This window comes from Phaenicophaeus curvirostris, chromosome 28, assembly GCF_032191515.1.
Source record: "Phaenicophaeus curvirostris isolate KB17595 chromosome 28, BPBGC_Pcur_1.0, whole genome shotgun sequence".
Lineage (NCBI taxonomy): Eukaryota > Metazoa > Chordata > Aves > Cuculiformes > Cuculidae > Phaenicophaeus > Phaenicophaeus curvirostris.
In genome coordinates this window covers 769967-785731 of record NC_091419.1, presented here as the reverse complement: position 1 = coordinate 785731, position 15765 = coordinate 769967, and the positions used below count along the sequence as shown (strand labels likewise).

The window sequence follows — 15765 nt, the reverse complement described above, 5'->3', positions numbered from 1 at the left end:
CAAGCCCCGTGAAGGGCAGCAGGGCAGTGAGAGAGCATCTGCTCTCAACCCCAAGCCCCCACTGTCCATGTTCCATCTCAGCTAAAAATAACGCGGATCAGATGCTGAGCTCAGTGGCACTGGCGTGTCCTGGCACAGCATGCCACGGGCGCACCCTCCAGCTCGCTGCACCCCGCTGAGGCCTGAGCCGCGCTGAAGGGCATCCTTCCTCCTTGGCAAAGGATCTGCTTCCTGCCCCTCAACCCACCTCTCCCAAAGCCCTTCCAAAATTCTGCCATGCGTTTCTCTGCTCCTCATTCCTCCTCCTGCTCCTCCATCCTCCTCCTCCCAGCCCTTGGCCTTTGCTGTTTCTCTTTTGCAGCTTTAGCTGATGACGGAAAGGGCTGCAACAATTCAAACACCGCCATCACAACAGAGCGGCCACTGCCAGACTGCCTACCACAACTTAGGGTATTTTTCCCTTACTTTCCCTTTTTTTCTACCCTCCCAAACCCTGCTTTCCCCCAGTCCCTTGTGCACGCTCCCGGTGTGGTTATTTTTGGCTGGCCAGGCAAAGCCATGCGGGCAGCAGGACCATGCCAGCCCACACCCCACCACCCCCGCATGCCGCCTGCGCCACCCCCGCGGCTGCTGGATGCCAAACACAGCCATTTTGTCTCCCTCACCAGTTCCTGGCGTTCCTCCCCGCCCTTTCTTCTAGCCTGGCAGCCCTTTCACACCAGCAGCCCCGTGCCATCCTGCCCCAACACTGCATCCCGCCACCAGCCTGTGCCCATGCACTTGTCTGTGCGCTTGCCCATGCCCTTGGCTTCCTCAGGCAGCCATTTTAGGGAGCAGAAACTCTCCTAGTGACGGGTGCGAGGATTTCTCCCACCCTTCCCTTCATTTTTCTTTTTTTCCCTTTCTTTCCCCCATTTTGAAAGCTGCCATGCGCCCAAGCAGGCAGGAACAGGCGGTGGGAGCCAACAGGGCATGAGCACACTGGGGAAGGGGATGAGGGGTGGCAGGGACCCCCTGCACACTGGCAGGCACCCCACAGCCGGACACAGCCCCTCCTCGCCTCTTAAAACAACAAATCTCACAGTGGCTCTGGAAGTGGTTAGTGATGGAGCGCGGCCAAGGCACGGGGCGGTGTCTTGTGGTTGCAGCCCGACGCTGGTCTGGCTCCCTGCACGCCCCCAGCCATCTCCTCGGGGCTCCTTGGCCCTCTGACTGCCCCTGGAATGGCACTTGGCTGCTGCTTCCAGGGTGCTCGGCTGCTAGGAAGCCCCCTGGGCCATGCCCTCACCAGCTGACTTCCAAGGTACCCACACAGACCCCGGGATCTCCCATTATTGCTTACCCTGAGATACACTACATGGACCCTGCTCACCTCTAGATGCCCCACGTGGACCTTTCCTCACCCCAAGATGCCTCACATGGACTTCTTCTCACCCCTAGATGCTCCTCGTGGACCTTTGTTCCCCCAGGACAGCTGGCACAGCCCTTCCGTCCCCTCAAAGCCACCTCAGCCTGGGGGACTCCCCACAACCCGCGCATCTCAGGACCAGCCATGGCACCCCAAGGAGCACCAGGGACTTTCCTGAGCTCCAAGATTTGGCAGCAGGACTCTCTCCTCCTGGCACCCTTGTGTCCCTGCTGATGGAACCATGTGGGTGGGAGGATAGAGACCGTGGGCTTGGTGCCCCCCCAGCTGCCGGCAATCCTCGTGGCTGGGCCAGGCGAGCTTGCCAGCAGATTTCTGGCTGCCTCCTCCCGCAGCCGGGCCAAACTCTGCTCTCACCGCCATGTGATGGCTGCCTGCGGCCGGCCAACGCATGCTAAAATGGCGAAGGAATCACCAGCTTCTGCTCCCTGTGAGGGATGTTTTTGAGGGGGACCAAATCCAGCATCCAACAAGTGGCTCATCTGCACTGGGAAGCCAAAAGAAGCCTGGGGAGCCCCATGCTTTCCCTGGCCTCACTGATGGGCTGCACCCTCTGTACCTCCCTGAATGGGGGATCGAGGTGGGGAGGCCAAGCTGCCACATTGTGGGGAGCCCAGGGGGAGGGGATTCAGTGCTTGGGTCCTCCCCAGCGTGGAAGGGGAGAGCACTCGGTGCACAAACAGGTCGATCCAATCACTTTAAAAAACAGCAAAGCATGATCCTAGGAAGGGGGGCAGGGGCTGCCCAGGCTCCTGGCCGCGCTGGCAGCCTGGCCCAGTGCCACCCATTGAATTATGGATCCCCAGCCCCCAGCCCTGCTGACTGGCAGGGTGCGGCTGGCCCCACGGCGATTCCCTGCCTGCAGCCTCGGTGCGTGGAATGACCCCTGGGAAGCAGGAGCAGCTCTGGGCAGGGGTGGTCCCTGCAGGCCAGGTGCCCCTCAGGGCTGGCACAGCTACAGGAGAGCCCTGGCTCTGTGCCTGAGTGTTGACGGTAACAGGGCATGGTGTTACCGGCAGTGGTGTGGGGCGCAGGCGCAGAGGTTGGAGGATGCTTGGGGCTGGTGAAGTTGCTGGCACCAGTGTGCACGGCCCAGGCTCCCCTGACAAGGGCAGTGACTTTATTTCTCCCCACCTAAGCTCTGCTAGTTGCAGGGCAGGAGATGGCAAAGAGCTTAGCACCACTACCTGCAGGCTTCTGACCCGTGCCACAGTTTCCCCTGGGGATGCTTGGGGCTAAGTCCCCATGGAAGCTGCCCCCCTTGCCTGTCCTTCAGTGGCAGCACAGCCCCACAACCTCCACGGGAGCAACACTCAGCTCCCCCAGTGCCTCTGGCTGATCCTCTGCCTCAGTGTGCATCATCAGGGCCCACAGTGAACAGCCTGCACAGGATGTAGGACACCTGGAGACCTGAGGGAGCCTGGGGGCTGCAGGGCAGTGGCCTCACTGCAAGGGGGACTGATGGGCAAGGCTGGGGTGGTGCATATGTGTGTGTGATTGGGGGGCCCCTCCTTGCCAGACCCCCCCTCCACTCCCAGTCTGAGCGGCTCTGCCCATCCTCCTGCCTGTCCTGTTGCCGGGCAGGCTTGGGAGGGGGCTTACATAAATCGCAGACCAGACCCACTTGTGTAACCTCCTTTATATAATGCCACAAGAAACACCGTGCATGTGTGTGCACTGGGTAAATCCTAGCTCATCTGGGCGGTATGGGGGACTGGACCCCTCTGATGTGCCCTTCATAACACCCGGCACCCCCTCCAGCCCCTCCCACCACATCTGGAGGGCCGTGGTGCAATCAGAGGTGACACAAATTTGTGGGGTCTCAGCCTGCTCTCTGTCAGCCTGTGTTGTCTGCAGGGGCAGCAGATTCTGCCCCCCCAAGCCAAGCAGAACCCCAGGGAAGTCCTGGCCAGAGGCGTCTCCCGAGGCGGCGGGAGGGGGATGGATGCACACGGCTGCCACGTTCACTGGCTGCAGCCAGTTGGCCTGCGCAGGAGGCTGGGGAGGCGCAAGCACGTTGGCCAACGCCTGTGAGTGAGAGCTGGCGTGCTGGGAGAGAGCAGGATTGTCCTCGGCCGACCCTGGCCAGCGCAGGGAGACAACAGCGGCTGGGGGGAACCCCCACAGGCGAGCGACGCGGCCGCCCCCTCGCTCAGCCCTGCCAGGCCTGGGCTACATCCAGAGCTGCTGGCGCCCGTGGAGGCGAGCTTGGACAGATGGCAGCTGACAAACGGACAGGAGAGAGCAGGATGGACAAAGGGACAGCTGAGCCCCCAGCCCCCCTGTAATCCCCCTCCCCATGTGGTGCTGGCACCCGGCCCCTGTGCCCTGGGCTGGGGGGCACCCAGAGGGCAGCTGCTTGAAGGGGTAAGAGATGAGAGAGGGATGGGGAAGGAAGGGGAGAAAGGAAGGGAGGAAGGGAGTGAGAAAGGAAGAAAAAAGTAAGGAAGACATAGAAGTAGAGAGAAACGGAGAGGGAAAAGGGAAAGGGAAAGGGAAAGGGAGAAAGAAGAAAAAAATAAGGAAAGAGGGAAAGAGCTGACAGGGAGGAGGGAGGGAGGGCAGGGAAAGCAGCAAGAAGGCAAGAGGAAGAGAGGAGGAAAGGCAGGAGAGAGGAAGAGGGAGATGGGAGGATGGACCCAGCCCTGCAGGTGCAGCCAGAGGGCCCCTAGCCTAGCCTCCTGAATGCCCTGGACAGACCCATGGCTATCAGATCTGAGGCTACCCAGGGCTGGTGTGGTGGCCAGCATGGCAGGGGACTGCAGGCCCCAGGTATCTGTGCCAGCCCAGCTCAGGGGCACCGTGGCATGCTGGGGGGCTTGGCAGCATCTCTTCCCCCTCAATGCCCCATAGCTGGCAGTGGGAGGGAGCACCGTGGGCATCTGCTGCCCCACCTGTCCCTTGCCAGCATGGGCACCCAGACAAGATGACAACTGCAGCCCTGAGGAGGGCACGGCGTTTGCCAGCGCAGGGGGCATGGTGGGTGGTGAAGGCGGGGGACAGCAGGTGCTTGTGAGACAGAACTCACTCATTTTTTTTTTCATTGGGTGCTGAATGGTGTGGGGAACCACACCAGCCCCTTGCCCCCCACCCCTGGCACCCTATGACGTGGCACTCCGTGCCAGGTCCCCAGCAGTCACCACTCACCGGGCTGAGGCCATGGGGCTGAGCACGGGGCAACTCACTTCACTGGTGATGCAGTGTTGGGGTTGCCCCTGCCAGCTGGGCACTGTAGGGAAACTGGCTGACTCCGGCACGCCGCCAGCTCAGCGCACTGCGGGAGAGCCAGGGAAGCCCTGACCTCCCCAAGGTCACCAGCACATCGATCCAGAGCACTCCAGCACACTGAAACCATCGCGGCTGTTGCTGCCGCTGGGCTTGCGGCAGGCATGGGGACAGCGGGGCCCACAGGCAGTGATGGTGCAAGGATGGGGTCGGCTGGGCTCTCCACACTCCACTGAGCCCCTTTCTACCCTGCAGCCCACGGACACAGGAACCCAGTGCTACCGATTCTCTCATGTCTCATACCCTTGTGCTCTTTCCCAGGTGGTCTCTCCCAGACCTGCTGGGCTCTGCCAATCTTGCTCCCATCAATCCCAGCCTTCCCAGCTGTTTGGCTGGGAGCAGATGGAGGGTTTACCCACATTTATCTGTGTGCTGGGGGTTTCTCCAGCCCACCGGTGCCCAGCTCTGTGAACGGTACAGCCCAAATATTGTGCACCGCCTCGATCTCCTCACGACCCCGTTGATAAATATTTGCGTGGGAGCTGGCAGAATGGTGTTGCCCTGGGAAATGCCTGCTCCTCCATCTGGAGGGACTGCGCAGACGTTTGGCATGGCTGGTCTGGCACGGCTGGCAGGTGCACTCGGGATGGGAGCCCTGGCACAGGCTCCCTGGCAGATTGGTGCCATCTGCCTCGCACTGCAGCCAGTGGCCAGGCTGGTGAGGGGAGATAAGGAGCTGCCAGGTGGTGGGAGACGTAGATGCTGGCACGGGGTGGAGGTCCCTGCCCCCCCCTGGGTGTTGCCTGATGGTGATGGCATGGCTGGCTGCATGCAGTGGCGTGCAGTGTGCTGGAAGAAGGATGCCACCCTGGAACCCGCTGCCTGCGTGCCCAGGGCACCCATCTGCTCCCGCCCACATGGCCCTGCAGGGGGCACTGCCAGGGGAAGCTCAGTGCTGGGCAGAGCCTTCCCCCCACCCTCAACTGAGCACATCCACTGCGGGGTCTCTGCCAGGCCCGAAGGATGCAAGCACTGATCCCATCCTGCCTCCCCCTGGCTTCTGGAGCCCAGCTGGGATGGGGATGGGGTCCAGGAATAGGGGGATGAGACGGGAAGTCCAGGGATGGAGAGTGCTGGGATGGAGATGCAGGGGTAAGGAGTGCCAGGATGGGGTTCAGGGATGCAGGATGCAGGGATGAGGATGCAAGGATGGAGGCACAAGGTGCAGGGAGGGGAATCCATCGAAGTGGGGAGCACTGAGGTGAGGCTACAGGAAGGTGGGCTCTAGCCCCCTCCCTCCACCCCCAGCCTGGCTGCTGCCATCAGGAGCTGCTGGGAGGAATCTCTCTGTAATGCTTCGAAGGTCCTGGCACCATCGACTGGGGAGATTGATTACCATTTTACTGCAATGCTTTTGACTTTCACCAGCGACCTCCGAGCTCCCCCCCAGCCTCCCCCTCACCACTGCACGCTCAGCTCTGGGCTGCAGCGCTGTCCCCTCCCCCACTGCGGTGTGCACAGCCCAGCCCTGCACCCAGCCCTGCCCACATCCAGCACCCAGTCCTGCACCCAGCCCTGCTCCCAATCCTCCAACCAACCCTGTGCCTAAATCTCACCCATCCTGCATCCACCCTTGCTCCCACCCTGCACCGCATCCTGCTCCCAATGCTGCTTCCATCTTGCCCCATGCCAGCAGCCCATCCTGCCCCCAGGGGTACCAGGGGCCACAGGTGCAGGACAGAGCTTGTGGGAGCCCCATGCTGCACTGCTGAGCACTGGGCACTGGATCCAGGTGTCTGGCACCCCCTTGCACCCCACAGAATCCCTCTCTCGGGGCCAGCAGGGCTGGGACAGAGCCTCCCTGTAGCCCAGCATTGCTCATGCCTCAGTTTCCACATGTGCACCCAGGAGCATGGAAAGCCAGGCGCTTGTTCCAGGCAGAGGGACGGGTGGCAAGAAAGAGCCAAGAGGCAGAGCTGGCCTTTGGCATGGCTCTGTGGCTGGGGGGCAGAACTCAGCCCCCACTGGCTGCCCCCAAAGCAAAATGGGGGGAGCAGGACCTCGGGGGCTCCACCACCTCCTCCCCTCTGCGGCGTTGCCAGAGCAGCGGCTGGGAAATTGTGCTGACACCAGCAAAACAGACCAGGCGTTGGCGGGGGAGCCGAGAGCCCACGTGCTCTGGCCTGATAACGGGGGACTGCGGGGGCTGCAGGGCTGCAGGGAGCCTGAGCTGCCCAGTATGGGAATGAGATCCCCTCTGCCTTCTCCTGCTTCCCCTTTGGGGCTGGGGATGCTGCAGGGTGCGATGTGCAAGGGGTGAAGCTGCAGGAGCGAGCGGGAGGGAGCAATGAGGGGGGAGCAGGCAGGGTGCTGGGCAGGGAGGGGGCAGCAAGGCTGCGGTACTGGGCCTGGCTACATAGGGCAAGCTCCCATTGCAGCCGGTAGCCACCCCAATATCCCTCCCTGCCTCAGTTTCTCCACAGACATGGCAGGCCAGATAACCCCTCGCTAGCCGTAGCCCTACAGAAAGCACCTACTGTGAGCTGGGGTGATGATGACCCCCACCCCAGCACAGCCCCCAGTGCCCTGCAGACCTCAGCACCCCACAGACCCCAGTGCCCTGCGGCTCCCACCCCAGCACAGCCCCCAGCACCCAGTGCCCCACAGCACCCAAGGCCAGTGGCTGCCACCGGCCCATCCCGATCCCCCTTAACCGGAGCAGAGAGCGACCTTAACAGGGAAAGTGAGAGGCTGCTAGGCCTTATCAGAGAGTATTTACAGCCGCTGTGTTCCCAATTAGACAGTCAGGTGACTGCGGCTGCCAGGAGGTGGGGGGGGACGGGGACCCAGACGCTGGGGTCAAGGTCACCAGTGGGGGTGGGGGGAGACACGGCAGGGGGACAGCACCTCCCTAGGGATGCCCATCACTGTGGTGCCAGCACAGGCACCCCAATGTGCACGCCAAGCAGAGTAAGGGACCCCATCACGGCTACTGTGAGGGTGCAGGTCCCTGCCGTTCATGTGGCCACTGTAGGGCTCTCAGTCCAGTATGGGGGGGTTCCCAGTCCAGCCCAGTACAGGGCACTCCCAGTTCAGTGTCACACTGTACCTCCAGCCAAGTCAGAACAGGGTGCCCCCAGCATGGCATGCAGCACCACAGCACCCTACCCCAGTTCAGTCGAGCTTGGCTGTGTCTCAGCTCAGTACACAACACCCCTCTCTACTCTACCCAGCAGCCACTGTCTCAACCTGCACAGAGCACTCCTGCCCCAACCAATGCCTGGGGTGCCGCCATCCCCAGCACAGCACCCACGGTTCCCAGTGCAGCACTGGGAAATGGCAGCACCAAGCCCTGCTGGGCCCCATCCTGCCCCTGAGCAGGCAAGCCACGTTTGTGGGCATGGGCACATGGTACCACGTGTGCGCACATGCAGGGAGCGGCAGCTGGGCAGGCAGGACCCGGCTGCACACGTGTGTGCGACTGCACACGTGCACCCCTCCCCAACTGCCCGTGTCCCCAATTGGCCGCAGGGGTCCCACCTGGGTCCTGGGGCAGGATCCAGCCATTGCTGTTCCCTGGCAGAGGCTGCATCCTGCTTTTTCCCAGAGCCATGAGGGCTTGGTGGTTCCCCTCCAGCACCCTGCCCAGGACATGCGGGTGGGTCACATGCTTGCCATGCCTCAGTTTCTCCAGCGACACCTAGCATGTCCCATTGGTGGCCAGGCAGGAGTGCATATGTCTCCATCTGTCTGTGCCCACCATGATACATGGTGCTGGCACCTCCTTTGCTGGGACTGCTGGCACTGCAGAGCCCCTTGTGGTGTCACCATCAGCGATGAGGCCCCATCCAGTGCCAGGCAAGGGGCCACCAGCCCCATGCCCAGCTCACAGTGGTGTCGAAGGGGCCAGGCCCACGAGGCTCAGAGACATCATCCGGTGCTGCGGGGGTGCTGCCTGAAGGGGACTTACATCCTGGTTCACACACACCAGGGCACCCTGGCCTGGTTATGGGGGGGCCACAAGTCCCTTCTCTGCCCCTCTGATCTGCAGGTCACAGACCCCGCCACCCCCAGCTCTGCATTGTTCCTGCGAAGCTAAGCCCTGCCCTCGCCTGTAGGGACCACACAGCATCTCCCTGGGCTCCTCACCTACCAGGGGTGCTGGAGGGTGTCAGGGTTTGTGGGGGACACCAGCTGCTGGGGGCAAAGCTACATGGAGAAAATAAGATTCAACCTGACCTACTACAAGCTTCCCATTCCCAACATGCGAGGAGGTGGCATGATAATGGCATCAGGACCTAATCCTCTGAGCCTGGAAACCACCCTTGGCCACTCCTGCCCGGTGAGGGGCCAGCACCACAGCCTGGGGCTGGATTGCTCCCAGCTCCAGCCCTAGGGGGCCACACTGGGAAAAAGCTATCCCTTCCCTGCCCACGCACCTCCCAGGGCAGTCAGGATCTGTCCCATCTGGGGAAGAGATGCCACGGGGGCAGGGTAGAGGGTACCCCCTTGGGCTGCAGTTTGGAGGGAGGGCAGCACTGGTCTCCTCTCTGTGAGGTCTACAATGGGAAATGTCCCAGAGCCAGGACAGCTGGAACAGCCCCCACCCTCTGTGGTGGGGATGCATCCCACAGGCAGAAAAGCACCCACCTCTCTCGCGGACGAAGTAAGCCAGGTAGAGGTCGAGCTCCTTGACGGACACGCTGATGTGGTGGGGCTGGACGCAGAGGATGGGGTTGGTGCACTGGCCTGACTTGACCAGGCGCTCACCGTCGGTACTCTCCAGAGGGATCCCTTTGAAGAGGATGACCATGACCAGGTCCAGCCGCCACACCTTGTCCGCCTGCCGCAGGCAGTCGATGCGGCGCATCTTCCCCTTCTGATCAGGGTTGGAGAGGACACAGCATGAAGGCTTCTTGCCCGTGATGGAGAGCACGAAGTCCTCGCGGCACTCGGGCCGGATGTCCTTGCGCAGCTTGGCCAGGAGGCGCGAGGCCCATTTCTGCTTCACCTCTGGCTTCTCACTCAGCAGCTCATCCTTCACTGCTCTCTCCTCATCCTTTGTCATCCTCTTCTCGTGCTTCTTGAAGTACTTGCGCTTACGGGCCTGCAGGTTGAACCAGGTGTAGGCAAAGGCCCGGACGTGGGGGAGGAGCGCCTCAATGAAGGGGTGGAACTCATCCTGTGGGAACAGAGGGATAGGTGGTCACTCCTGGCCAAGCCCCCAAATCCACTCCAGGACAGCTGGGGAGCCCACAGGGATCTGCTTTGGACATCCCTGCCAGGCTGTACCCCAGTACAACCAGAATTGCTGTGGCAGAAAAGCATGCCCACCAGGGATAGGGAACCCCTTGGCATCAACCTTGTCCCAGTAGCCCCCCATAAATCCCACCAGCTTCCAGGCCAACTGCCTGCTGGGGGTGACTGGGGTACACTGGAGCTGTCTGTGGAGGGGCAGGAACTTGTGCCTCCTTGGCAGCACCCAGACTCTCTCCCCTTCCCATGCAGATCTGCCCCATGACTGGCACAGAAATCCCACTTCACATTGTGCCCATTGAAGCCACCACACTACTGCCAGGCACCGCCAGACCACAGCACCCAATGGATGGGTCATCCCCTCCCCTTCATCATCCCGGGTTCTCCTGCACCGCTGTGGGTGCCTTGGACCTCTCTGCTCCCCCTGGAGCAGTGGGAAACTCCCCCAGTTCGCCCAAGTTGCAGTCAGCCCGGCGGCTGGCACCCAGCCCAGTGCACAAGCCGTGCTCTGACTGCCTTTTTCCATTTGGCAAAGGCTGCTGGACGAGTCCAGCCCCAAAAGAAAACAAAGAAAATGCATCCCCCTGCCTGGCCACTCCTTCCTGCATCCCATTCCTCCCTCCTCCGGCCTTTGGAAAATCAGTGCTTCCTGGCTGGGGAGGCCTTCAGCCCTATCTTGGGATGGAGAGGAGTTGGGAGCCCTCCTGTCAGAGAACAGCACAGGAAAACGACAGGGAGAGGGCCAAGCATACCCTGCGTGGCCAGGGCAGTAGCAAGCTGGACCCCAAGGGCAGGATCTGGCCCTTGTGGTCCCTTATGACGGGTGATGATGCGGAGGAGGATGGAGCCCAGCTTGAGGCTGGCCAGAGGCTGCCAGGGCTGGGTGGGGGTGGCTGGTGGCAGCCACAAATGTGGTGCCATAGCCCTGGTTTGCAGGGTCGTGCCTGGGTTTGGATTCCCCTCCCAATAGGGAGGGTGCCAAGGGCAGCCACTGCTCCGGGGAGGCATCCAGGAACCCCAGCAGTGGGATAGCGCAAGTGTCTCTGGAGCTGGTGCTGGCCCTACTCCTCCCAGGGCTGTGATGCTGCTTGCCAGCCAAAGCAGCTCTGTCCCAAAGTGGCCCTGCTTGGAGGGAACAGTGTCCCTTGAGGCAGGCTCCCAGTCCCCTACAGACCCCACTAACTCACACTTGGCCCCAAGTCCAGCACAGACACCGTTAACCCCAGAACAGACCCAGCACAGCCCTTGTTAAACCCTAAACCCACTTCCCTGGCATAAACCCTGTGAACAGCTAGCATGGGTCCCTTGGCACAGCCCCAAGCGTCCCCTGCACCAGCATCCCTCGCACCAGCGTCCGCTGCACCAGCCTCCCCTGCACAGCCCCTGCTGTGACCTGGCACAGATGTCCCAGCACAGACCCTCAGACCCCCTGAACCTGGCACAGACACCAATAACCATGAGCACCGACCACCAGCACAGCCCCATCAACCCCCTAGCACAGATCCTGCTGGCCCTGGGAGCCGACTCAGCTTCATTAGAGCTGTGACCCCACAGGTGTCCCCCTGTAACCAACACGGGACAGGGGACCCTCCCTTGCTGGGGAATGCATACCCCACGGGGATCCAACCCTGCCTGTGGACCCATCCTGATCCTGAGGACACAGCCTGACACTGAGGACTCATCTCTGCCTGTGGACACATCCTGACGCTGGGGACTCAACCCTGCTAAGGGACCCATCACTGCTGGCTGCTTCTGGGGTGGCTGCAGCCCTGCGCGGCCACAGGGTCTGCTTCCCTCCCCAGCAGCAGCCACTAATTCAGTGCAGCTGGGCAAGGGCTGGGCATGTGTCTTAAATCAGGGAAGAAGGTCAAAGAAAAGTAAGACAGGAGCTGAAAAAAGCAGCAGAGAGTTCCAAAAACAATACTTGGCTGGGGTGGTGGGCGGCTGATCTTCCTTGGTGGCCAGTTATTCAGACAAGCCCTACAAATTGCTGCCATCCCCCATCCCCACCACCGTCTCCAGGCAGCCGGCAGCAGGGCTGAGGGGGACATTGCACCATTGTCCCTGTCCCTACCCTCCTGCCAGGTGGTGCCACCCTTGGCATCGCTGCAGTGATGTTGGGTAAGAGTCAGGTTATCCTTGCTGGGGGTGGCAGCACCTTTGGGTGCAGCTGGCCCCCCCTGCAAGGGTTGGGTGCCCTGCCACATGGCAGCAAGCGGGACCCCCGTTTCTGTGGGGCTCTGAGCAGATGGCACCTTTGCACGCCCTCACCATGACGCCAAAGACATCCAGATCCCACTCAGATCCACATGTAGGACCCCATAAAAACCTGTTGCGTGCAGAAGCCCCAGTGGCCTTCAGAGCCCCTGAACCTGTCATGTCCCTCCGCTCCCCGGATTACTGCAGGACGGGAGCTGCCCTGAAAGCCGATCAAGTCCCTTGCCAACTTTCCCTCCCGCCCAGCTTATCCCGCACCGCGATGCTGCGCAGAGTTAAGCTGCTTTAGTGGGGCCAGACGAGGGCAGCCGGGGGGCACCAGGACAGACAGTCAGATGGGTGGGATGCCCACAGCTGGGTGTCCAGGGCACAAGACAGAGTACTTGGGGACCGTCCCCATGCCCTGCATTGCCACCACGTAAGCCCCTCAGCCGGGCACTTCAGCCAGGCTGATATCAGCCAGCTTCACACTCGGCTCTACTTTGGGAAGCAATGGCAGGGATGTGCTTTCTGTTTGTCCCCATGGCTGTCCCTGATCCCAGCCAGCAGTGCCGGCAAAGGGCTGGTTAAGTGTTTCTCCTGCTGTTTTTCCTTTGTGGGGCTGGGAAGCAGAGACATGCTGCAATACCCCAGACGAGGCTGCTCCCGGGGCATTTCCGGATGGGAATCTGGCAACAGAGCCTGTGCTTGGGCCCCATCCAGCCCGGGCTTGTAAAACCCCACAACCCAGGGAGGATCATGCCTGCATGAGGGTGCTACTGGACGTGGCACAGGGCCACCTCACATCCCCCTTCCAGGGACTGGTGGAGCGCGGACTTTCCACACCAGAGGCTGCGAGAGGAAACTGAGGCTCTGTCCTGGGTCAATCCTGCTGTGGAATAGGGAGGGGAGGCAGTGATGCTCTGCAAGGAGCTGGCTGTGCCAGGATTAACTCCTCCCAGCTTCTGGCAGCACCAAGGATCTGGGGGGGCACAGACAAGTTGCTGCCTTCCCCAGTGCTCCTGCCCACCATCAGCTCAGCTGGTGCTGGGGCTCTGCACCTTGGCTGCTTGGCTGTGGCGAGTACCTTCCACCTTGGGATGGCGAGGATGCTCTGTGCCACGCAGTGACACACAGCCAGGCATGAGCACCATGGCCAGGCACTGTGGCACAGGTTTGCCAGGCCTGCAAGCATCCTCCACTTGAGCGCCTTGTCCTAACCAGTCAAGCGTGGCAAAACAGCCTGAACTTTCCAACGAAAAAAACGTTTCCTCAGGAAATTCCCAAGCAGTTTCCAAGGGGGTGGGCGGGAGGCAGAGGAGGAGAAGGAGAACTGGAGGACACAGCTCCCCTGGCTGCGGGTTTTGCTGCCCAGCAGCACAGGGAGGAGTGAGATGCCATCCCCACTGTGACGAGGCGACCTTGTTGCATCCCGGCCCCGCAGGGACCACACAGGGTTTATTTTATGAAAGGATGCTCAGCCTCCCCGCCAGCCAGCCACACATCTCCAAACCGCTGCCGGCTCCCCTGGCCACTGCTCCTGCCAGGTACCGCTCCCTGCGGCCACGCGAGCCTGGGCAGGGGCTGGCAAGTTCGGTGCTGGGCACCGTGCCCCCACAGGAAGCCTTGGAGTGGTGGCAGGGGAAGATGCAACTGGAGACATTGAAGTAATCCTGAAAATCCTGAAATCCTGGTACCCGAAAGGGGCAGGGCAGAGACTCGTTCTTTGCCCCAGCCTCAGTTTCCCTTTGCTGAAGCCCACGGGTGCGCACGGATGGAACACTTGCATGGCCTCAGTGAAGCTTCTGTAGCCGCTTCTTAACTGTTCGCTGAAGCAGCTCTCGGTAATAAGTTAACTCGGTAATGAGACCTGTTGCCAAGACAGATGCAAATGATTGGGAAGTGCTCATTAGAGGGGATGGAAGGAGGCACTTAGGCCCTGCAGAGCACCCAGCCCTTCCCGGGGCTGGCCCTGCTCCGTATTAGAGCCCATTTTACAATAATTGCTCCAGAGGAGGAAATCTATTTGGCTTCACCATAAAGTATTTATTAACAAGAGCTAATTCATAATTTTTGCTGCTCGCCAGCGTGGTGCATCCAAGCTCCCTGGGCTCTCAGCAGATCCCTAGGAGGCTTTCCTGGCGCTGGGAAGCAGCACCGCAGCACTGGGTGTGGGGAAACAGAGGCACGGCAAGCACAGGGCAGTGGGAAGGAGTGTGACAGCAGCTGAAGCTGCTGGGCCAGCAGCTGGGGACAGCACAAGCTGTGCTGGCCCTATATTCACTCACCCACATCACACCAGAGCTGCCCATGGAGCAGAACAGGCTGTGGCAGCCACACTCTCCCCCAGCTCCCTGCAGCAGCTCCTGGAGCTGGGGAGGGGACGACCAAGCCCTGTGCTCAAAAACCCCTCTCGCAGCCTGTGCCAGGACACGGAGCCCCAGTGCCTGAGGCAGCCTGGCTGCCACTACCAGTGCAGGTGGAGGGGAAGGCAGCACATGATGCAACCTCCCTGCAGCTCTTCTCCCTAGACCTCTTTTTTGCCCCCAGAGCCAACAGCATCTCCAGCCAAGATCTGTGCACAGCTCAAGGCTTTGTATGAGCTGGACAGTACCCACAGCCTGCTCTGGATGTGGCCACCCTGTGCCATCAGTCAGGTTGGTGCAAGTCCAGAAAGGGGATCCTATGCTTCATTTACTGCCTTGATTCTCAGCCCTGCTCAGGATCAGACCGAGAGGCAGCAGATGGGCTCATAAAGCACCCAGTGCTCACCGCGCATCTGGGACCATGGTAGCCCTGGACCCCTCACCAAGCTGCCCCGGGCTGCCTGCATTCAGCGCTGCCCCAAAATGCTCCACCAGGTGCTCTGAGCCCTTCTAAGGCAGGCAGGTCCCTGTCGCCACACTGGGCGCTGTGAGCAGCCCGCACTGGGCCGGTGCCCACCTGCCTGTGCCTACGTGCTGGGGCAGGATGTGATGACGGTGCTCGCCCTCGCAGGTCATGCGGCTGCAAGCAGGGCCGTGGGGAGTGTGCTGAGGCTGCTGCCGCGGGTCACAGGAGGCCACGGCAGGCAGGGAACCTGCAAGTTGCTTTGGAAAATATCAAGGAAGAAAAGCAGCTCTCTTTGCAGCGCTGGGCTCAGGTGCCAGCACTGGCTGGGCCTGCGCCAGCCAGCACAGCCCTTCCTGCAGAGGCAGCACCGCCAGCAGCCGGCTGCTGGGGTGGCCCAGGTGGACTGAAGCCAAAAGGGTTTTCTCTGGCGACACAGCACATGCCCCAACCCTGAGCCCACCACCCCACCTCTGGTCTGCCCGCATGTGCTCTCGCCTGCAGCAACAACTGGCGTTGCTGGTCCTTGGCTTCACCAAACAGACCCCATTCCAGGGAGCAGCATGCCCAGGGCACAGAGAAGGGGTTAGGGTGCCCTGGGGATCAGAGGTGCTGGGAGGTGCTGGGCAGGGAGATCTGGCAGTGGGAGCACCCGGGGCCACTTGCTGGCTTCCTGCAGACTAACTCGAATCCCCCAGGTGCCTCAGTTTCCCCAGGTGCCGTCTCTGCCTGTCCCCCTCGGGGTGTGGGAGCTGATGGCTCAGCTGCTTCCCTGGGGTGACCCCACCTTCCCCCAGGGTGCAGTGCTGCCTTTCCAAAGATGGGGAAACTGA

General features: G+C 61.5%; 1 protein-coding gene across 4 annotated transcripts in view; it reads right to left on the bottom strand.

Annotated features, from left to right (window-relative positions):
• The window catches only part of NFIC (nuclear factor I C), a 44111-nt gene that overhangs the window by 14565 nt on the left and 13781 nt on the right, over positions 1-15765 (bottom strand). For all 4 annotated transcript variants that reach the window (XM_069877911.1, XM_069877910.1, XM_069877912.1 and 1 more), the window contains exon 2: positions 9302-9833. In XM_069877911.1, coding sequence (XP_069734012.1) covers positions 9302-9833 — 532 coding nt within the window. The remainder of the gene's footprint in view (positions 1-9301; positions 9834-15765) is intronic.